This window comes from Pogona vitticeps, chromosome 1 (assembly GCF_051106095.1).
Source record: "Pogona vitticeps strain Pit_001003342236 chromosome 1, PviZW2.1, whole genome shotgun sequence".
Taxonomy (NCBI): domain Eukaryota; kingdom Metazoa; phylum Chordata; class Lepidosauria; order Squamata; family Agamidae; genus Pogona; species Pogona vitticeps.
In genome coordinates, this window is record NC_135783.1 from 89,369,520 (window position 1) to 89,394,229 (window position 24,710).

The following is a 24,710-nucleotide window of genomic DNA, read 5'->3' on the forward strand; positions in this document are numbered from 1 at the left end:
TAGTTAATAAAAATACTAATATCTGCACCATCATTTTTTAACCTGTGTGGAGATGAACTATACTGAAGATCAGTCAGGTGCTGTCGACATCCAACTCTAATTCATGGCAATCTCATTCAGTACATGCAGACTCTGCCTAGACAGCATAGCAAGATTGTTGATTATGTGAAAGGATGCAGATAGCTGTGTTGGCACTCTGTATTTCAAGGAAGAATAGAAACTCTAAAGTGCATTGACCTTTACTTCAAGATGAAGGCCAAAGTTTCCTCCTCAGTTCACTTGCATAGGCAAAGTAGACAGCACAATCTAATTACAGCTAATTTTTCTTATGTTGGAACTGTCCAACAAATTTGAAGTAATCCTTGGAGGATATGAGCATAACAAATTATTCCTTTTCCATTTACACTGAATAGATTGTCAGAGAAGCCATTAAAAGTTTAAATTGGGCATGCTGTTATGAATACAAAAATAGAATAGATGTTTTGAATTGTTTGCAGGGTAAGTCTCGATAAATATGCAGCGGTTCAGACCTCTTTGCTTTCCTCTACGCATTAACTTTGCTATTGATATGGGTTTGCAGGAGTCGGTTTGTTTTTTTGTGCTGTTGCTTAATCATTTGGCTTATTGCAGATTTGTCCGAATTAATTGAAAAGTTTGTGTTGCATCTTTCTGAAACACCATCGGAATGTTACTTCAGTAGCAGAGAAAATGAAGGTAATTTTCTTCTTGTTCTATTGCTTGTTCTATATTTTAAGTGGCTTATTTTGTATGTTGTTAGCCGCCCAGAGTAGTCAGTTGATTAAATGGGTGGGGTACAAAATAAATAAATAAATAAATAAATTCTTTAACTTTATTATTCTAGCCTGTGTTAGAGAATTGAATTGACAAAAGGCAATGGCCACCCATTGTATTTTCAAAGGATTAGTCATTTGACATTTATTTATTTATTTAACTTATATGCCACCCACTCTACCCAAAGGTCTCTGGGCGGCTTACAACAATTAAAATTTGTGCTATGGTATCTTCCATATCTCTACTTTCTTTGTTAAAAGTATTGAACAGTATACCATTGCAACATATATTGTAAATTCTCTCTCTCACACACACACGCATGGAGAGAGAGAGTGAGAAATCCCTTAGCTAGTTTTCTAACCAACAGGGAGTGTAATAATAGTTTATTCTAGAATTTTAATGAATAGAATCAATGTGTTATATGAAAGTAATTTTAGGACAATGCATTGATATTCAGTGTTATGTTTCTGGAAATGAGAAATTGATTATCTTAAACTACAGCAGCTTTCTAAACCCTTAGGTAGTTGAAATTAGAATAACACAATTCATCCAGCTGTTGTGAAATCCCTCAGGATTTCAATCCATTACAAAATTTGCAAATCTGGAAAAATCAAATTAGTTTTGCTTAACGTTTTAAAGATGAGGGTGAATAATAAGCTAATATATTGACATTTATGCAGTTGCAGTTTTTTAATTATAAACAGCAGCAAAAGTTAACTCTGTATTGCCTGCCTATGTGACCTTAAGTAAAGAGTCTACTTAAAGTTTCTGTCACAAGACTGTAGGAAATCCTTTAAACTTGAAGTGAATGTGTCATTTCTAGGATTTAACCACTGTTGCAGAACTATGCCTTCTTACAGATATCAGAAGCCTACACACACACACACGCACACAGCACACAGCACACACTTGTTCTTTTCCTGTACCTAGGCTAACCAACTAGCTCTAGTGGTAATAGTGGAGTCTTGTCAGTGCTGATAACAGTGTTCATACTTAAATATAAAGATACTATGATGGTACCGGATGTGGTTTTGTACTGTGCTCCTTCAGACTGCAGATGGGAGCTCCTTATGCTTTAATGTTCCTTTGCAGAAGAATACCATGTTAGGCAAAAGGCTGTGCTAAAACCCATTTCCCTGGTGTAATTTTTTAGGGTCTTGAAATTTATTTCATTTGGCATGCATGCAAGAATACTCAGTCATATGGTACTTTCACTTTAAAGTAGTATGCTCCAGCCACCGCTGAAAGAAAGCTGGTCAGTAAAGTCCTACTCTGCATGTTTCAAGGTAGATTTGCCCCCAATCTCAAAACATATTTTCCGTTTCCTTGTTCATATTTGGTGTCCATTGTTGGTCATGTGGACTGTCAACTGAGAGTGGAATTGGCCTTGCCTCCAAGTAAACAAAGTCCCACACTTACTGCCTCATAGTTGTGATAGTAATTACAAAGCACAGCACTAACTACACAAGTATAAGATACACTGCAAGTTTGATTTGAGAAATGGCTATTAAAATAACATTTCTTTGTTGATTCCTACAGTGTTTTTATTTGCGTGCATGGCACTTACGTGGGTTTAACTGATGTCTAAAACTAAAAGCCTAGACTTCTTACAGTGGTGCCTCCACTTACAAACATCCCTACTTACGACCAATCGACTTATGACCAGCTCCGGCCACAAAAGTTTGCTTCTACTTGTGACCGGAGCTTCCACTTATGAACAGAAAAAGGCAGGGGAAAAAGGCGGGAATTCAAATTGCTAACTGTATGTGGCAAAAGAGGCTGCTTCTTTGTAGCTCTTTCACCCCGACAGTTAGAGAGATTGTGTCATCATCAGAGGCTTGGGACTGCCTCCTTCTGCTTCGGAGTGAGTGTGTGTGTGTTTGCAGGAGGTAAGGTGCTGTTTCTGCTTTTTAAAAACTTCTGGGTGTTTTCGCAGTGTGATTTTAGGCTGGAGGGGTTATGTTTCTGTGCTGTGATGGGTCTTGGGGGTTTGTTTGTTTTTTGGGGTTTCCCCAATTTCCAGTGGGTCTTGGGGGGTTTGGTTGCTTTTGGGTTTTTTCCCCCTTTTCTGATGGGTCCTGCATGCTTTGTTTTCTGTGCATTTCTGACCTTGTTCTTCTGTTCTCTGTGCATTTCCAATCTGCTCCATTTGTTTTCTGTGCATTTGCGATGGGTTCTGCATGCTTCCCTTGCTTTTTCCTTTGCATTTCTGACCTTGTCCCTCTGTTCTCTGTGCATTTTCAATCTGCTCCATTTGTTTTCTGTGAATTTGCAATGGGTCTTGCACGCTTGATTGCTTTTCTTCCCCCCCCCCCCTTTTTGGCTGGAAGGGATTAATTGCTTTCCAATGAGTCTTGCAGTGATTTTTTTGGTGATTTTTTTCTTTGGCTGGAATGGATTAATGGAGTTTCAGTGCATTCCAATGGGAAATGGTGCTTCAACTTACGACCATTTTGACTTACGTCTATCTTCTGAAACGGATTATGGTCGTAAGTGGAGGCACCACTGTACTTCATTCATGGTTAATTTTCTTCTTCTGTAAAACCTGCCTGAACTCTATGGAATACTTATTTGTTAAAGGACATATAACTCCAGTTGAAAGAATTCCTTGAAGTGCTGACAAACTTAGTGTCATGCTAAATCTAAGCATGGAGCTGAATGTGTCTCATTAAATTTGATGAGGCACAGATTTTACATCTCTTTTTCACCTCTTTCATTCAAGGTAGCAATCAAATCTCAAACTCATGGACTGTGTTTAAAATCTGACCTTTTATTATTTGAATTTATTTCAGTCTTTCCAGTAGATATCACAAATGAGGACACTTTTGCCAGCCTACCAAACAGACAGTAAAGATGGAAATAGAGAAATGCATTTTCATTAATATGTAGACTTGTCACAGGTTAGACCTTAGTAAATTAAGAAAAATGATAATTGCTTGTTCCTTTTTGAAATTTCATGACCTCTATAAAAGCATTTTAACTTGCATATATTGTTCTAGTAGCAGTTTTTATGCTTTGCTGCTAAATATCGTTCAATTGTAGTTTTACAGTGTTATGTCGTAATAATGTAGTACAGTGGTGCCTCGCTTAGCAATGTTAATCCGTGCAGCAAAAATCGCTGCTAAGTGATTTCATCACTAAGCGATATTAAAAAGCCCATAGAAACGCAATAAAACGGCATCAATGCATTCCTATAGCCTTAAAAACTAACCTTAAGCGAAAATCCTCCATAGGGGCGGCCATTTTCAGTGCCTCTAAAGCGAGGCAACACAGCGGGTGGCCATTTTGTTTACCCGGTGGCCATTTTGGAACCACCGATCAGCTGGCTGAAAATGGGGGCTTTGCGATGAAAGCTTTCCTGCGATCATTGCAAAGCGAATTTTCCCCATAGGGACCATCACTAAGCGATTGCAAAAACATCATCGCAAAGCGATTTCTTCGTTAAATGGAGTGATCGCTATGCACGGCACCACTGTAGTCTGTAAGCAATCAGGAATATTGATATAGTTCTATGCTGATGTCAGAAAATATATATACATACATATGAGGATAAGTTGTTGCCCATATTCTGACTCGTGTAGCTAGGTTTGTCCCCTTTATTTATTGTTTATATCGTTTTGTTACTTATATGGTTTAAATCACAAATACATTAAACTTCATTACTACAATTTAACCAGTTCTGTGGTAGTATCAGGAGTAGAGACAGACATAAATTAAAAAACTGAATTGCCAGATTTCTTCAAAAAAGTCACTTTTTCATCTATTGACATTCATATCAATCAACGCTGCCTGATGTATATGAATCAATGAATCATAGTGATTTTGGATTCATTGGGCTATAAAATGGCTCCACAGGCACCTGGAGACACCAAGATTGCAACGATGCATCATCTGACGCTCCTCTAACATCCCTCAAAGTTTGGTGAAGAGTGTGGTTCAGATGTCTGAGTCATACACCCACAAAAAATTCCACCCCCAGGAAATTCCCCTCCCAGGTACCTAGAGAAACCAAAATCACAATGACATTTCCCATGACTCTCCTCTACAATCCCTCCAGTTCTGGTGAAGATTGGGTTTCACCAAGCCAGCTGGGGGAGCACTTATGGGTATATAATTTGGGTGTCTGAAACCCAGTCTTCACCAAGTTGCAAGGCTTGTAAATCACGGGAAGCTTTTCTGTGAATCCGGTGTCTGTAGGTGTTTGTAGGTGCTTGGGGGGCATTTTATAAGGTTTTAAAGTAAAAAAACAACAACAAATCAATTCATCAATTTGTCAGAAAAAAATTGTAATTCATGATTCATCACAGTTGATCTCTAATCAAGAGTATGGTTCTTGGGAAGTTTGGATCCGTCTCCATTTTTTACGGAAAGTATACATAATAATTCTATGGGTAAACATAATGAGACAGCAGCAACACATGGCAAGGCATCACGTGTTGCGGCTGCCATTTTGTAAGAAGACAACCTGATTTCATCCAAGATTCTCTCTTTTTACATTGACTAGGAAGAATCAAAGAAGGAGAATTTTTCAGTATTCTGGGCAGAGTGACTACTTCTGAGCAATAGCTTCTCTACTGTGTTTTTCAGACTGTCCTTCATTTATTTACTTTGCAAAAATCATATATTTTTAGCATACTCATATCCTGTTTACAAGTATCTTTTTTCCACTATCCTGTGGAAGTGAAAGGAAAGTCCGATGCTGCAAAGAAAAATACTACATTGGAACCTGGAATGTAAGATTTATGAACCTTGGTAAGCTGGATGTAGTCAAACAGGAGATGGCAAGAATAAACATTGACATCCTGGGCGTCAGTGAACTAAAATGGATGGGAATGGGCGAATTCAATTCAGATGATTATTATACCTACTATTGTGGTCAAGAAGCCCATAGAAGGAATAGGAGTAGCCCTCATAGTTAACAAAAGAGTGGGAAATGCTGTACTGGGATACAGTCTCAAAAATGATAGAATGATTTTAATACAAATCCAAGGTAGACCTTTCAACATCACAGTAATCCAAGTTTATGCACGAACCACCAATGCTGAAGAGGCTGAAATTGACCAGCTCTATGAAGATTTACAACACCTTCTAGAATGGACACCAAAGAAAGATGTTCTTCTCATTCTAGGGGATTGGAATGCTAAAGAAGGGAGTAAAGAGATAAAAGGAACAACAGGTACGTTTGGCCTTGGAGTTCAAAACAAAGCAGGGCAAAGGCTAATAGAGTTTTGTCAAAAGAACAAGCTGGTCATCACAAACACTCTTTTCCAACAACACAAGAGGTGACTTTACACATGGACATCATTAGATGGGCAATACCGAAATCAGATGGATTATGTTCTCTGCAGCCAAAAATGGAGAAGCTCAATAAAGTCAGCAAAAACAAGACCTGGAGCTGATTGTGGCTCTGATCATCAGTTTCTTATAGCAAAACTCAACCTTAAATTGAAGAAAGTAGGAAAACCACTGGGCTAGTCAGGTATAATTTAAACCAAATCCCTTATACACAGTGGAACAGATTTAAGGAACTAGATTTGGTGGACAAGTGCCTGAAGAACTTTGGATAGAGGCTTGTAACACTGTACGGTAGGCACCAAGAAAAACCATCCAAAAGAAAAGGAAATGCAAGAAAGCAAAGTGGCTGTCCAACGAAACCTTACCAATAGCAGAGAACAGAAAGGAAACAAAATGCAAGGTAGATAGGGAAAGTTACAGAAACTTGAATGCAGACTTCCAAAGAATAGCAAGGAGAGACGAGAGGGCCTTCTTAAATGAACAGTGCAAAGATATAGAGGAAAATAATAGAAAGGGGAAAACCAGAGATCTGTTCAAGAAAATTGGAGATATTAAAGGAACCTTTTGTAAAAAGATGGACATGATAAAGGCCAAAAATGATAGGGACCTTACAGAAGCAGAAGACATCAAGAAGAGGTAGCAAGAATACACAAAGGAATTACACCAGAAAAAATCTGGATGTCCCGGACAACCCAGATAGCGTGGTTGCTGACCTTGAGCCAGAAATCCTGGAGAACCAAGTCAAGTGGGCCTTAGAAAGCATGGCTAACAACAAGGCCAGTGGAGGTGATGACATTCCTGTCAAACTATTTAAAATCTTAAAAGATGATGCTGTTAAGGTGCTACACTCAATATGCCAGCAAGCTTGGAAAACTCAGCAGTGGCTAGAGGATTGGAAAATATCAGTCTACATTCCAAACCCAACGAAGGGCAGTGCCAAAGAATGCTCCAACTACCGTACAATTGCACTCATTTCACACACCAGTAAGGTTATGTTCAAAATCCTACAAGGTAGGCGTCAGGAGTATGTGGACCGAGAACTCCCAAAAGTACAAGCTGGATTTCGAAGAGGCAGAGAAACTAGAGACCAAATTGCTAACATGCGCTGGATTATAGAGAAAGCCAGAGTGTACCAGAAAAACATCTACTTCTGCTTCATTGACTACGCAAAAGCCTTTTGACTGCGTGAACCACAGCAAACTATGGCAAGTCCTTAAAGAAATGGGAGTGCCTGACCACCTTGTTTATCTCCTGAGAAATCTATATGTGTGACAGGAAGCAACAGTTAGAACTGGATATGGAACAACTGATTGGTTCAACATTAGGAAAGGAGTAGGACAAGGCTGTATATGGTCCCCCTGCTTATTTAACTTATATGCAGAATACATTATCTGAAAGGCTGGACTGGATGAATCCCAAAGTAGAATTAAGATTGCTGGTATCAACAACCTCAGATATGCAGATGATATAACTCTGATGGCAGAAAGTGAGGACAAATTACCGAACCTTGTAATGAGGGTGAAAGAGGAGAGAGCAAAAAATGGTCTGAAGCTCAACATCAAAAAAACTAAGATCATGGCCACTGGTCCCATCACCTCCTGGCAAATAGAAGGGGAAGATTTTACTTTCTTGGGCTCCCTGATCACTGCAGATAGTGACAGCAGGCACAAAATTCCCTGCTTCTTGGGAGGAAAGCGATGACAAACCTCGACAGGATCTTAAAAAGCAGAGACATCACCTTGCCAACAAAAGTATGCATAGTCAAAGCTATGGTTTTTCCAGTAGCGATGTATGGAAGTGAGAGCTGGACCATAAAGAAAGGTGACCACCAAAGAATTGATGCTTTTGAATTGTGGTGTTGGAGGAGGCTCTTGAGAGTCCCCTGGACTGCAAGGAGAACAAACCTATCCATTCTAAAGGAAATCAACCCAGAGTGCTCACTCGAAGGACAGATCCTGAAGCTGAGGCTCCAATACTCTGACCATCTCATGAGAAGAGAAGACTCGCTGGAAAAGACCCTGATATTGGGGAAGTGTGAAGGCAAGAGGAGAAGGGGACGACAGAGGACAAAATGGATGGACAGTGTCATTGAAGCTACCAATATGAATTTGACCCAACTCTGGGAGGCAGTGGAAGACAGGAGGGCCTGGCGTGCTCTGGACCATGGGATCATGAAGAGTCAGACATGACTTAATGACTAGACAACAACAACATCCTGTTTACATCGAAAGATCTCAGAGCCAGTTTAAAAGAAGCAGCAATTTAAATGATGTAAACCAGCATAAAATGGTTGAAACAATTTGAATCTTTTTTAAAAAATTAATAAACTATTTAAACTGAACTTCACACCCTACTCATGGCAAATCCTTTACTCCAAAGATTTGATGCTAAAATGAGATGAACACTGGCACCCACTGGACCTCCATAAAGATGATATTCTGTAAGTGAGGTGCTACAGAGAAGGAGACCCTCTCCTGTGTCTCCCTTAGTTATTCCTTTCACTGGTGGGATATGGAAGAGGTCTCTTCTCATTGGTCTCAGTGCTCTGAGAAGTGCATGCATAGGAAGTTGTGCTCCTTCTAATCACTGAAATAAAAGATATAGAGATAAAAAGGCAAATGGTTTCAAATTCCGCAAAGTAGTAACATGTTACATTTATTCTACGCTGGGTACATTCAAAACTCAATTAAAAACATGGCTCTATGTCAAGGCCTTCCCTCCTGCCAGCACCTAATCTAACTTAATTTATTTTTCTCTTCCTTATCTATTTATTATTTACGATTATTTATGATTTTTGTCATTTTCTGTTAATTGATATTTTTAATTTATTTTATTATAATTGTATACATGCTCCTGTTAGCCGCTCAGAGTGGTATAGATTTACCAGATGAGCGGGATATAAATCTAATTAATTAATTAATTAATTAATTAATTAATTAATTCTCTTTCTTTTCTCCTTTAATCCTTATTTTATCCGTACTGTTATGGAAAGGAGACTTGTTACAAATCGTACAGGAAAGTGAGACAGACAGTTGCTGTGAAACAAGTTTAATATCAGTTGTGTGGGAATTTAAATAATGTACAGTATCTTACATAAACAAGATACATTTTGTGCGTGGTTATAATCACAGCTTTCATATCTCCTCTTTTTCCCGGTTGAATACTTAAGCTACTGATGCATTAAAAAAAAAACATAAACAGTGCAATTCATAGGCCCTCCCTTTAAACACAATTGGTATGTTCTTAATCTGTTGTTGTTTTTAAATAAGAACTGTCATAGTGGGTCAAACCAATGATTAATCAATTGCTTAATCAAAGAGTTAAGGTTTAGTTTAGTTGCTTTAATCAGTGCAAATTAACTTCCCCAAGAAAAATGTTACATTATTATACCCGCCAAAGTATTATGGCTCATACAATGTGCCCTGTGGAGCTATTAAGTGCAAAACTTCACATTCATGATCAATTTGAAAAAGTCTAACAAGAATTAAAATTTTGAATCTATCTGATGCACACCATCAGAGGTGCATCATGCTGAAAATGTATACTTTTGAAACAAATTTCTCCAGAGTTTAGAAAGCCGTTTCATACACTTCTGTAGTTTTAAAAATACTAATATTGCATTTTGTTCATGATTATCAATAAAGTCTTTCATTGGTTTAGTGAGATCCTGATCAGTGGTTAGGAAATTCTTAAGGTTTTCATGCCCTCTGGAAAAGAAATGCAATCTGCTGCTGGCAGAGTTATGTCAGATATGCTCAGTTTCATTCTGAAGCTAGCATGCTAATACTACCAGTTTCCTAACTGTAATGTTAAATGGAACTGTGCCTCCAATTTCCTATATTTGGAAATCAACAGATGGCTGTAATATTTCCCCCTCTATTGTGTGGCTTTGTGAAGCTATTAGGACTACCAATCTGCATACAGATAGGTGTGGCCAGGCAATACCTATTTACATTTTGATTATTCTATTAGGGAACTTTTTTTTTTATTTGTGCATAAGTACAATTTGTGAAAGACACACCAGCATCAGTCCTAACAGCAGGATATCTCTATGAAGCCATGAATATTGGTTTCTGATTTCTTGGCTTTGTGGAGCATAGGCCAGAATTAGTTAGCTTTAACACTGGTATTAATTGCGGGCTTTTTGATCTTTGAATATTAAGGATATTTCACTTGTTCAAGTTCTCCTTCAAGTCACTCTGGTCTTTAAAATCCTAATGTCAAAAGGGTTTATTACAAGTTTTCATTACAGCTAAGACATAGCTGTATTGTCCAGGGAGTTGTCATATTAGTCGCAATGAAAAACGAGTCCGGTGTCATTGTAAAGGCTAACAGGTTTTATTTAATATGAAAATTTATGGCACTAGCCAGGTATTCACAGGCATAGAGTGTTGGCTCAATTGGCAAATTATTATACGAATGACAAATTAATATATACAAATTATTATACTAATGAATGAATAGGGATGTAATTAGTGGGTGAAAATGAACTGAAATACAAAAAGTACAAATATTGACAATTGCCATAATGGTAATCAGTAACAAACATTAGTTGGGTTTAGATACTTATATTTGACTAGATCAGCTGATTAACACATGTACTATGATGGTTTCAACAATAACCTGGTCGCTGTTCTAACCTGGTAACTGCTCCATATATTCCTTGCTATTGTCGAGAATAACAAGGTGGTGCACTTTAAAACATTTAATGTTTTTTTCTTCATTTTTTGTTGGTAAGGCCATTAGTATTGTCATATTTAAATTATAGTAAATCAGGCTGCCATACTGAGGAAAAAGTAGAAGTGAAGAAGTGAAGCTGGCTTCTGTGCTGTAAAAAGTTAAGTGCTTTGAATGCTGCCATCAGTCTACTTCTTCAAAAGATGTAGGAGAGGAACTATTTGTACAGCTTTATTAAATTACATAAGGAGAGCCGAACCATGAATCTGTAAATTGGAGGATTATGCAAATTTTTATTTATTTATTTAGATTTCTTTCCCGCCCTTTTAGACAAAGTCTACTTTGAGTTCAGAAAGAGTTCAGTTGTTAAAAAGAAGGTCACTGGTATTTGAGGCAGGCTCATCATGGCTATGAAAACTTGATTTCTTTCACAATGTTCAGTTATAAATAGTTTCAGGACTTCCATTTTCTAAGCATATTTTACATCATAATTTCCAAAAATGTTTATTTTGTACTACTGTAGTAGCAAAAAGTCTGTAAATGTATCTTTTTTCTTTTGTTTTCAGCTGATGAAAATGTGGAAATAAAAAACCTTTCATCTGTGCAGCAGCTTGGCATTAAAATCACAATCAGGTAACTCAAATTAGTTTACTTATGTTTCCTTTTTTAGTAACATTGAATCTATCAACTCAACATTAAAGCATTAACATTATCTAATCTTAACTATTTCTGTTGGCGACAATAATTTCTTTGAATATATAGCCATGAACTACAAAATTGCTGATGACTTCTATATTCTGCATAAACCTATGATTTATTTTAGCACTATTGTAGTACTTTGGAGTTCAGAAGAATTGCCAGATTATCTAGATACTGTAAGAGTAAATGAAGTGTATGGAATGTAAATTAAGATTGTTATGAAATGCCCTGGCAGCACCCAACTATACTATTGCCTATTCTGGGTTATCATTAATGTATCACAGTAATTTTAAATTCTCTGTACTCAGTGGCCAGAATCCTACTTTTAAATTATGCTGATGGATTTGTAGCAGCATAAATAGCAGTGGTGAATTGCTGCTAGTTAATGAGTTCTTACTTGTATGTCTTGGTTTGCACCATCTCATATAATCAACGTGCAACAAGGGATCCAGTGAGTTGCTAATGAAGAGTAATTTGTCACAGCAAATTGCACCATTGCATCTGTGCTAGCATAACTAATCACTAGGATTCTGGCCCATGGGTCCAAGGGTATTGATTGCAGTCCAAGAGAGAGGAACCATTAGCATTTAAGAAGCCACCATTTTTAAAATTTTAAGTAAAAAACATGCAACAAAAATGATGTGTGTTGCTTTTGCTGTTGTCACCATTCAGCTACCATTGATTAATAATGAATGTTAAGGTGATTATCAGTGTTTGTACTTTTTGCAATTTTATGTTTATGTATTTTTATTTTACTTTGGAGGGGAAACGTTTTTGTTTCTAAATTTCTATTGTATGGGTGCAGCATAAAGTATTTTTAATTGGATGCAACTGGTGCATTGAAATTGAGTGTTATGATGCAAATACAGTATCTTAGATACTTTATAATGAAGAATTGGAACCAAATGTCATACCTAGATAACATTTAATGCCAATGTCAAGTTTTAAGAGTAATCTCTACTAGTTTTACAGTGGATTTGACAGTTTTGTCTTTAATTTGTTCAATTTTTAAGTGGACTGGTTGATTATGCTTTATAAATTTATTTCCATGTTCTCTTTCCTGACTCTTTTTTCCTGGGCAAAGTGTATCAGGCCAGATTTATTGTGATTGATTATCTGCTTCTAATATAAGCATGGACTGCTTTTCCTGCTGAGGATTTATTTTAATGTATTTGGTCAGACTGTTTTTATATAATTAAAAGCAGTCTAATTTATTTAGTTAAAGTTGCTGTTCTTCTTGGCCTCTGTGAATCACACTCTGGTCAATCTGCGCATGCGAGGAGCCTCGCTGGAATGTTCTAGAGTTTTTATGGTAGCAAAAAGTTACATTAATGCAGACCCCTCCCCCCGGTATATGTACTTGGTGCCAAGGTTCTCCCTTCAGTTTCTTTCAAGTGCCACATTGAGAGCCTTGATCATTGCTTCTGTGAGAAATCTGAAAGTGAAAGAAGGAAAGTTATTGAACTTTTATTTATAATCTTTCCATACCAATTATTATTATTATACTTATTATTTTCAAAACAAAGTACACTCCGGCCTTAGGGCTGAAGCGCCCCCCTTCTGTTTTTTCTTTTCACAACCGGCTCTCAGTTTGTGGCCTCTTCAGGCCTGTTTAAATGCTGCGTGGCCTGTGACAACAAGATCCCACTCTCTGACAGCCACACTAAATGCTTTTTTGCCTTGGTGAGGCTTGTCAAACTTCCTTGTGCCCTCACTACAAATAATTTAAATGTCGAGTTCTCCGCAGTCGCCTTTCTAGGCTGAAGTTTTGGCTTTGGGAGCAATCTCTCCAACCTTCTAAACCCATGGCCCAACCTTCCAGTGAATCCATGTCCCACACTAAAGCCATGGATAAAGTTGTTTCTGAAGCGACAAAACAGCTACCCCATCTTGTTCCGATCATCGGGAATCTACTCTCCCCTTGACATCAATGGTCACTCTGGTGCACAAAGCCAAACAGTCGATGTCAAAACCCTCAACATCAAAAACAGCCGCTAAGAGAAAAACATCCATGGATGTTTCCTCAGCATCTGAAACTTCGCCTCCAAAGAAGGCCAAGTCTTTGAAGTCGAAGCCTTCCAAAACCATTTCCCCAACTCCACAACCACTGGAGTCCGGAGACCTAATCTGTGTCGGTTCTCTTTCAGATGAGGAGGCACATTCACCTCATCAACCATCACTCTTGCAGTCTCCTGAATGGGAACAGCGTATGGATCGACTTACCACTTCTCCTAATAGCCCACAACAATCTTTGGGCTCTCCGAGTGAGTCTTCACCAGTTGCCTCGCCAGACATCCACGGTGCCAAAATGCAACTAGAAACTATGCCTTACTCTGCACCGGTAGGCCTACTACCTTGGCCTCTGGCACATCAACAAAGGCACCAAGCCTATAAGAGTGTCCGTTTGCCTTCTCGCGCAGAAATAGATCATGCTCAGCACCATCATCGGGATGCCATTTGCCCCAATCAGTGCCCAAAGGAGAGGCCCGCGAAACACTATCGACCAGTTGCTTTTCCTGGTCCGGCGGTGCTGCCAGACCATGTTGTCCCTGTAAGGGAGCCTTCGGTGTCAAAGTGATCTTATTACCATGATCGCCCAGGATTACCTGGCACCTCTTATCTGACAGTGCCTAAGAAACCCAAATAAGCCTATCAATACTCTTCGACTCCAGGCACATATGCAGCACCATCAAGTTATTATTTTCTTGCCCATCAGGATGACCGTGAGTGTTCATCCGCTCGGCATCACCGGCATCTGTCTATTCCACTATAATACAATGTGGTCCATCTATGTCTTTACCAACCTGGCAGCTGTCTCGACACCGACCACAACCTCCATATCAACATCAACTCCATACCAGCCCTTCAGATATCAATGTTCCTCAATATCGACCATTATTCATAGGCGCACCTTCAATGTCTACAGCAGTCGACGACCTTCGATATGAACCACTGTCCATCAAAGGCCCCTCAACATTGACACCAGTCTTTTGAGGGATATTGATCGACAGTCAATTGACTCCAGGCCTGAGACCGATCCATCTGACCACAGTTAGAGGCCCCAAACACCATCAGTACTCTTCACATCACCGGACTCTGACCTGGCAGACACAGACCCTCCATTGCCAGCGGAGGATTTTGAAACCTATGCACAATTAATGGTTCATATGGCCAAATCCCTCGACCTACAAATCGACAGACCCACTACTGAACCAGCAGATCATTTTTATGATCCCCTCTCTAAAGATACTACCACACTGGTCCATATCTCCATGCACCCTTCTCTCCTAAGCACAGCTAGGCATTCTTGGACCAAACCAGCATCATCCCACTTGGTGTCAAAATGCATCGATAACCTTTATCGAGTACATGACCAGGGCGCAGTCTTTTTACAGAAACAGCCGGCTCCCAATTCCATCTTCGTTGAAGCTTCACAATCTCACTTTTGACACAGACAAGTGCTAATACCACCTAATAAAGATGGCAGGCGCATTGACTCAATGGGCAGATGGCTATATTCCTCTGCTGTTTTCACCATGAGAGGTGCCAACTATCAAGGAGCTATGGGCCCTACCAACATTTTCTTTGGGACACTATGTCTACCTTTATTGATGCACTCCCAGAAGAAAAAGGGTCTTAGCACAAACTTTTCAACAAGAGGGTCTCTCAGTAGCGAAACGATGCTATCTGCTAGACACACTTTTGATGCCACGTCTAAATCAATGGCTACCTCTGTAGCACTTTGACGCTATTCCTGGCTTAGAACTGTGAGTCTAGCTGAGGATGTGCATGCATGCATTGAAGATTTCTCATTTGATGTTGGTCTCTTCAATGCCAAGATGGACAACATTCTTGAGAATGTTCAGAAAAAGAGGACAACTGCCAGGTGTTGGGGAGTCTGCCCCATATAGCAGCAATGCCCTCAGCACAATCAGTGGCACTGCCCTTACACCTCTTATCAAAAATTCCAACAAGAACCTCAAAGGCAAACATCTTATATGCCTTACTATAAACAACAACCTTACTGAGCCAAACCTCATCAATGAACCACAACCAGGTGCAATGATGTCCAACTGGCCGAGATCCCAATACTACACCTCTTCTTTTGTCATTTGGAAGCACTTGCCTACGTGGAAAGACATCACCACAGATGCCTAGGTCATCTCTATCATACAGAACGGGTAGCACATCGAATTCCACCAGCTTCCTCCACTGTCACACCTCTGTTGCAAACTCTACAGGACGAAATACAATCATTACTACTCAAAGATTCCATAGAACCAGTACCACTACAACATGCAGTCAAAGGTTTTTTCTCTCGCTATTTCACCGTCTCCAAAAAACATGGAGGCCTTCGCCCCATCTTCAGCCTCAGGGAGCTAAATCAATACATCACTACCACCAAGTTCCACATGGTTACGCTGGAATCTGTCCTTCCCCTACTCTGCAAAAAAGGCCGGTTCACAGTCGTAGACCTCAGAGACGCCTATTTCCACGTCCCCATCCATCTTTCTAACAGACCCTATCTACTTTTCCAACTCTGAACTCAGGTCTACCAATTCAAAAGACTTCCATTCGGACTCGCAGCAGCTCCCTAAGTATTCACCAAATGCATGGCCCATGTGGCAGCATACCTCAGGCTTCCCAAAATTTACATATTCCCGTACATCAACAACTGGCTGCTCAAAGCATGCTCCCGTCACATAGCACAACAAGATATTCACTTCACTTTGTCTCTTCTCCGGGATCTCGGCCTTTCAGTAAACCTGCAAAAATCCAAATTAAAACCCACAAGACTGGTTCATTACATATGACCAATTATAGACTCCAAACATGCTTGGGCATTTCTTCTCATAGACAAATGCCTCAATCTAATTTCTTTACTATGTGCCTTTACTCCTCACATGTCTGTATCTGCGCTAACAGTCCAACGTATCTTAGGCACTATGGCATCCATGACTGCTGTGATTCAGCATGTTTGCCTCAAAATGAGATCACACCAGGCATGGTTCCTAGCCGTATTCAACCCATTGACAGACCCACCACAGATGCTGCTGCGAGTCACTCCAGAACGCGCTTCCCAGTTTGCATGGTGGTACTCCACTCAGAACCTGATGGTGGGACGGCTCTTTCAACAACCCCACCCACAATCCAGGTTACTACAGATGCCAACCTTACCAACTGGGGTGCCCATTGCAGATCTTTCTATGCCCTAGAAATTTTCCAGTTAAACTAGCAAAGTAAATCATTACCTCTTTCTTCTCTATGCAGTAAACAAAAGCACCTCCAAAAATTTATTGTTGGGATCCAGAGTGCAGTTTTATATATGTCTATGCAAAATTGGAAAATACAGTAACTACTGCCTTGTTGCATGCACTGTTAACAAGCAGAAGCATTGGATGGATGGTTTGTGTCTTTGTAGCAATCAGCTAAGCTAGTCCTTTGATGCTCAGCAGGTGCTTTGTTTCATGAACAAAAAGATGCTAAAGATATTTTGCACAGACTGTGCAGACTGTAACAAGAAAAAAAAGCACTTGGTGTCCCACTGTTCCACTGAGGTGAGAATTGTGGAGGTTTTAGTAGGCTGCTTCACTATGTTAAGACAGCCTTTCTTGACTAAAAGAAGGCATAAGTGACATTTCCTGAGATCCTCAGTTTAAAAACTGTTCTTTCTTTTTAAAGCTATGGTAAACATTTGAACCTCCTTGGAGAAAATGCTGAGAATGATCTAAGTGAAATATTAATGTACTGTGAGAAATATTTGAAGAAACAACAACAAGCATTTGTAATGACATCATTACGTATCCTTTTCTTATGATGAGTTAGACTTCATTATGTGTTTTGTCAGGGCAACTGTCATGATAACTGTTTCTGCCTGCTCATGAATTCTGTTGCTGTGTATACTAAATACTGTGTAACTACTATTTCTGCTATATAAAGATAAACTTCATCAAACATTCCTTACTGTAAAGGCATACATTCTAAAGAGACATTGCTTGATCTCTTTGCGTTGCTTTTACACCTGGCTTTCCTATTCATTCCAGTGTAGAATGCAGATTCCCACGTATGTTCTACAAATACAGATTTAGGGATGTCCTATACATGAAGAGTTCAATGTACAATACACATGAATCTCTGGCTTAGCATAATGATGTTTTCTATAGCTATTTCTAATCATCTACCAATTTGCAACACTTAAGTGCATGCAATTTATGCCCCACAACGTGTACAAAAGAAAATCTAGCAAATGGCCAAGATAATGCTATTGAAGTAGTTATTTTGACTTCTGGTCAGAAATAGTCCAATTAACATTAAGACAATGAAGATTGTCTTTAATTTGTTTTAATTTTACCTACATTACATATATTCCATAATTTAAAATTATGCAACACTCTGATAGAAAGAAAGAGAGAGAGAGAGAGAGAAAAGCATTTTAGATCACAATGTTTTCTAATGATAATTAAGTAATGCTGGATTTCCTTAACATACTCCTGTAGGTGGTCTGGAGGGAGGCTATGCAGGCTATGATTGGTTTGCATCTTCTGTGTTTCTAATAATGATGGGAGACAAAGAGAAGACATTAACATTCCTCCAACAATTTTCTCATCTTCTTGTTTCAGCATTCCTTTGGATGCCACGACTGCATTGTTCTGTAAGACTTCAAAAGAGGTTTTATCTTAACAAGATTACTTTGAGCATTTTAAATGACTGTTTATTAATTCAGAATGTTTTTAGAAAAGAAAAGAAAAAAGAAAAGAAAAGAAAGGATTCACTTAAAGGCTTTCTGGCCAAATTTTTCCCTGTAAAATTTATCTCCAAAAAACCTTGGCTTTGGCATCTGCTCATATGGTAGCCTGGTGAAAAGGGAAAAACAGGTAGACTGATAGCAGTGCTGGTGTTATTGAATTTCAAAGTGAGCAATAAAATGCACTTTATTAGTAGTGTTATATTCTGTATGTAGGCAGAGAAAACTATTCAATGGCCTTTTTATTATTATTGCTCTGTGCAGGCCCATTCTTTAGATTATTAGCTTTTGTTTTACTGTAAAATCATTAAATGCCATGAACTAGCAATGTTGTACTAAAAAAATGACAGCTTGTGTTGTCAGTTCCGTTTGCAGTCTTGTTTCATCATTTTCAATGGTTTCTTTAGCTATGAAAATTTCTTTTAACATTAGTTACTATAAACATAATAAAATATATAATATACTTATTTTTAAAATATCCTTTCATATCCTCTGCTCCAATCTAGTTTTAGCATAGCAAGATTAGTTGGGTTTCAATTTATAACATATTAGTATCACCAAAACCTGCCCTTTATTTAAAGCTTCTTTACTACTTAGAAAACTCTTTCACTATCTACTAGTGGTAATTTATTATTTATTTATTTAAAATATTTAGCCCACCTTTCCCTTAAAAAAGACCCAACAATGAAAGACAATACTGTATTTAAAGTTGAAACTTGAAAACGATGAGTATACACGGTAGTTAACATCATTAAAAACACTATTTAAAACTGAGGGGAAAACAGGGATCAAAGCCGTCTGCAGCACTTTGATCCTTGCTTTCCTTTTGCTAAGGCTTAGCAAGTAGAGGGGAAAACAGGGATCAAAGCCCTGCAGGATCACTTTAATCCCTGCTTTCCCCTCCACTTGTTTTTTCTCTCTCCTCAGCTTACTTCCGTGTATAAGACGATCCTCAATTTTTAGTCTAAAGATTTGAGACAAAAGTATAGTCTTATACATGGAAAAATATGGTACAAACAAGCAAGGATGTGTCTTACATCATTAACAGGCAATATTAAGGCAAAGATCAATAAGCATACAAAAAAAAGTAAAAGTCACTCAGAGAAATGGAAGACACAAAAATGGAAAACACAAGTTCTAAAAATCCAGTCAAAGCAGTAACACATAACAATCTATCTATAATTTACACACAGCTGGTTACTGAGGGAAGGCTTGTCTGAAGAGAAAAGTCTTCACCTGCTTGTGGAAGGACTGCAAAGATAGAGCCAGTCTGACCTGTGGGAGGAGTTCCAGAGTCTGGGAACAGCAACAGAGAAGACCCTCTCCTCGGTCCCCATCAGATGCACTTATGAAGATTGTGGGACTGAGAGAAGGGCCTCTCCTGATGATCTTAACACCTGAACCAGCTCATAATGGGAGACATGGTCTTTGAGATAGCTTGGGCCCAAGCCATCTAGGGCTTTATAGGTTTAAACTAGCACTTTAAACTGTACCTGGTAACTGATCAACAGCCAGTGGAGGTGCTGTAAGAGAGAGTTTATGTAATCCCTGTAACCAGGCCCAGTCAGCAATCTGGCTGCTGCATTACTGCCATTCAAGATTCCCTCTAAGCTGGGTGTGTGCATGTGCATGCACGTCTCTGCCTCCCTGTGTCTTCCTCCTCTGTGCAATGATTGTGTTAGGTTCCGGTCAGAACAGAACCCTGCATGCAGGGGGAGGGCAGAGTCACACATGCACACCGGGGTGAAGTTGTGCATGAAAGAGGTAGAGCCCCACCCAGTGAGGCTGAAAATTAGAGGGAACATTGCTGCCAGTATTATGCAGAATATGGATAATCTCATTTCAGTGAAATCAGCATTTTAAGAGCCAAATTAGGCATGTCATGGAATATTCATGGTTAAATTTTTTTATATTTCCATTTTGCTTTAAAAAGTAGCCCTGAAGGTACTGAAAATATGGTACTGCAGGACTTTAGCACTACATGAACATACTCCCCACCTCTGTGATTTCTCCCATGCAATCAGGCCTTCAAAGCTGTTAGCAACAGAAACAAAACATGTATTTGTATTGTACCATCTTCCGTCACTTTCTGTTACTAAACATCGGGAAGGTTAAATTAGGCCAGTGGTCTTGGATGGGGTTCAAAACAAAAAGATCTGCCAGTTCCACAACTCCAGTCTGAATAAAGTTTCTTCATTGCCATTTTCACAAATGGATAAAGAAGAGTATAAGATCATGTATCTGCCATGTTGGTTTAGTTTGGCCCTAAATTACCATACGAAAGCCATTGCTGCTAATATGAGTTCCACTAATCGTGTTAGGCTGTCTAACAAGGATTTATAAAAATAAGAGTGTGCTTTGTGAACAAATTACCAAAACCTCAAAATTATCAATGTAATGCAAATCTAGTTACTAAGAGATAAAATCATGTGGTTTCACAGCTCACAGCAGTCTGTCACCTTTCATTTGACTAGAAATCTTCACTTCTTTGATATAGTTGAAATATGTTTAATCTTAAGTTTCTGAAAACCCCACCTCTCTTTGCTTGTTCTTTCCTTTTAAAGAGCTGCATGCATTAACAAGCAGTGTAGAAACTAAAATTATTACAGATCTTGTTAAGTCATTCCTGCATTGATCTCTGTAAAATGAAATGCTGTAGGTAATCAGTACTTTCCTACGTTGTAGTTACATGGGTCTAAACCCATGTTGTCCTTGTTTGGATAGTCCAGGAATGGACAACTTGTAGCTCCCAGGATCTCAGATGTCACCGCCAATACTGTATCCTTTAGGGCCATTAACATTGCCTCTCCCCCAAAAAAAATCATTTCAGAAGTCCCATTGTGCCCTTCAGGGCTATTTCTTTCCCTTTCTGTCACTTAATTGTAACAGTGTCTGGAACCGTACATGACAAGCAAGATAAAAGAGAGATGATAAGAATTTGGAGTGGAGTATTTCATTCTTTCCCTGCCACAATGAATCTTTGTGGTTTGGTTAGCAGGGACAGTCTTTTAAAAATACTTCCCAAGATTGGATGTCCACCTTGACTCCTTTAACATCATCAGGTCCTTTCATGAGGAAATGAAGGGCACTGTGGTTTTTGATGACTCAACATCAGATCCCTTTGACATCTGAAGATGAGTGTAACAGGGCTGCGTCCTAACGCTGACTCTGTTTGAGATCTTTTTTGCTGTCATGCTGAAGCACGCTCTTGGAACTGCAACAGAAGGTGTCTATCTCTGGACTAGATCAGATGAAAAGTTCTTTAATCTCTCTAGACTGAGAGCAAAGACCAAAGTCCAGCTGAAATGCATGCGGGACTTACTCTTCACCAGTGATGAAGCTGTTGCTGCCCATTCTGCCGAAGACCTCCAACAACTTATGAATCATTTTAGCAAGGCCTGCCAAGATTTTGGATTAACAATCAGCCTGCAGAAAACACAAGCATTGGGCCAGAGCGTGGACTCGCCTCCCTCTATTACCATCTCTCCACAAGAATTGGAGGTTGTTAATGATATCGTGTACCTTGGCTCAATAATCTCTGACATTCACTCTCTCTAGATGTCGAGTTGGAAAGCAGCTACCATGTCCTCTAGACTCACAAAGAAAGTATGGCTTAATAAGGAGCTGACGGCATATACCAAGTTTCAGGTCTATAGAGCCTGTGTCCTGAGTACATTCTTGTACTGCAGTGAGTCCTGGACCCTTTGTGCACAGCAGGAGAGGACGTTGAACACATTCCATATGCGTTGTCTCCAATGCATTTTTGGTATCACCTGGCAGGACAAAGTTCCCAATGGAGTAGTCCTAGAATGAACTGGAATTTTTAGCATGTATATATTACTGAAACAGCGACATCTATGTTGGCTCAGGCATATCGTGAGAATAACTGATGGATTCCAAAAGATCTCCTGTATGGAGAATTGGTGCAGCCCCAGAGGGAGACCACAGCTCTGAAACAAGAATATCTGCAAGTGGGATCTGAAGGCCTTAGGAATGGACCTCAACAGATGGGAAGCCTTGACATCTGACTGTTAAGCCTAAGGCAGGCGGTGCAGCATGGCCTCTCCCAGTTTGAAGAGACACTTGTTCTGAGGCAAAGAGGCAGTCCCCAAACCAGCAAAATCATGGAGCTGGACAGGAGATAGATTGTATTTGTGTTCCATGTAGAAGGGATTGTCACTCTCGAATTGGGCTTCTCAGCCACACTAGACACTGTTCCAAGACCTCTCTTCAGAGCACGTTACCATAGTCTCTCGAGAATGAAGGATGCCTAGTAACAGTGTGCAATCTCTGTTACTGAAGGAGTGATGTTCCACAGACTAAAGTTACAGACTATAAAAAGGCTACTAAATGTGACAAACTTTTCTCCATTGCATTTTGCCACCAAAAAAAAAAAAAAGTCTTGTACAGTGGGGTCTTGACTTAAGAACGGCTCGAGTTAAGAACATTTTGACTTAAGAACCACTCTCATAGGAAAATATTGACTTGACTTACATACTTAGATTTGAGTTAAGAACTAAAAAAAACCACGTGGGAGGCAGGGAAAGTGCAAAATTTGAACTTTCAGTTAACTGTTGGCCAGTGAAAAGGGTGCCTGTCTGTTTCCTCACTCCTCCCAGCGTTTAGAGAGTGGATTGGGAGACAGTCTTCAGACTGCCTGGTACTGTACTGCCTGGACTGTATTTTCCCTGCCTTCCCTGAACCTTTCTTGACCTAAGAAAAAAAAGAAACAAAATATCTAGTGGTCGAAGGCAGAATAGCAGCTTCCCATTAGTTTCTATGGACGGAAAAGAGCAGATACGGATCAAATGGTTTTCAATGCATTTCTATGGGAAATGCAGATTTGACCTCAGAACTTTTTGACTTGAGAACCGCCTTCCAATACGGATTAAGTTCTCAAGTCAAGACCCCACTGTAGTTTTGGTAGGCACCAGATGATATTTGGTACTGTCTCTCTAGTTGGAGAGTGTTTATAATTGCCATCCTGCTTAGGTGTTGAGGCAGAAAGAAAGTAACATGCTCTTTCAAAATCTGCATGATAATGTTCTTTTTTGTATATTGTTCCTTCATTGGTCAGATCCACCTGCCTCCTCGCACTGCGATGTCTGGCATCCATCCAGTCTATTTCTGCAGTGCACATTATGTTGAGATGTTGCTGAAGGCTGAGTTGCCACTTGTATCTTCTGCTTTTCGTATGTCTGGTTTTACTTCATCACAGGTAATACAAAAACTGTTCCAGAAATTTTTTGAAGTGGTTGCCTTAGTTGCAATAATGAAATAAAAGTGCCTTATAGATCCTATTGACTGAAATTGCCAAAAGATTTGTTGTTGTTGATTTGCCTTCTTGCTGCTGTGATCTGAATGTACTTATCTATCTATCTATCTATCTATCTATCTATCTATCTATCTATCTATCTATCTATCTATCTATCTATCTATCTATCTATCTATCTATCTATCTATCTATCTATCTATCTATCTATCTATCTATCTATCTATCTATCTATCTATCTATCTATCTATCTATCTACACACACACACACACACACACACACACACAAATTACCTACAAAAGGAGACAAATGCATAAATGCTTAGGGGAATAGCAAGATTTTCTTGTGAATAAAAATTCCTATGAGTGGATATCAAAAATGTATTTGTTATACTGGCCTTTGTAACTTGTATTTCTATTTTCTAAATAAAAGCATCAAAATTTTCTCAAATCTACTCTAAAGCATTTTGCAATCAAAGTAGTGTAGATATAAAAGATTGACAGTTCACAGCTAGTTGAAATATGCTGCTAAAATAGAACAATTATTACAATAATATTTTCCAAAATCAAATTCATTACCATATGTTGCCAGATTTATTTAAAACATGTAAGACTCCTCAATTAAATGAGTACATATTTACAGATAAAATTGCCTAAAAATTAAAATTCTGGATTAATTAATAACTTTGAATCAATGAAGAGATTTTTACTCACACCTGAAGTTTTGTCAGCATTAATCGCTGGCAGTAAGTCGACTGAAGGCAGAGAAGTATATATACCGTACTTGGATTGGCCAGAAGGGGATGTTGCAAAGGCAAATTAGGAAAAGGTAATGTGACATAATTCGCTCATTCAGAATTAGGTATGCTTCTAGCCAAGACAACTTGTGAAGTTGTGTTTCCAGAGCTGTATATACCAGAACAAGGACAATGGTGAACACTGCAGTTCCTGCATTAATTGAAATTATGGGATGAGGAGGAACCAAATTTGTTCATATTTCACTTCATCCTGTCACTGTAATGTACAATCGTGTTGGATCACTGATGCTGCACTCATGAGCCTGAGCTTTCTGTTTCTTTTTACTAAGTCACTTTTATTATTCAGCCCTATAAAGAAGATAGTGGCTAAAATCCTTTTGCATAGCATATACCTTTTGGAGACAAATTGCCTTACTTTAAGAAATCACCATAGCGATTATGTTGCATGCTGAGTTACACTACTCACTACACA

At 39.0% G+C, this 24,710-nt stretch overlaps 1 protein-coding gene across 4 annotated transcripts in view; it reads left to right on the top strand.

The window, feature by feature from the left end:
• TBC1D32 (TBC1 domain family member 32) overlaps positions 1-24,710 on the top strand; it is a 95,843-nt gene that overhangs the window by 65,660 nt on the left and 5,473 nt on the right. The window contains exons 28-32 of one of the 4 annotated variants that reach the window (XM_020794087.3): positions 631-714; positions 11,331-11,397; positions 17,146-17,264; positions 17,961-18,115; positions 23,286-23,426. The exons of 1 other annotated variant lie outside the window; for it this stretch is intronic. In XM_020794087.3, coding sequence (XP_020649746.3) covers positions 631-714; positions 11,331-11,397; positions 17,146-17,264; positions 17,961-18,115; positions 23,286-23,426 — 566 coding nt within the window. The remainder of the gene's footprint in view (positions 1-630; positions 715-11,330; positions 11,398-17,145; positions 17,265-17,960; positions 18,116-23,285; positions 23,427-24,710) is intronic. 2 more of the 4 variants (XM_072997352.2, XR_013540643.1) reach the window with 2 other exon arrangements.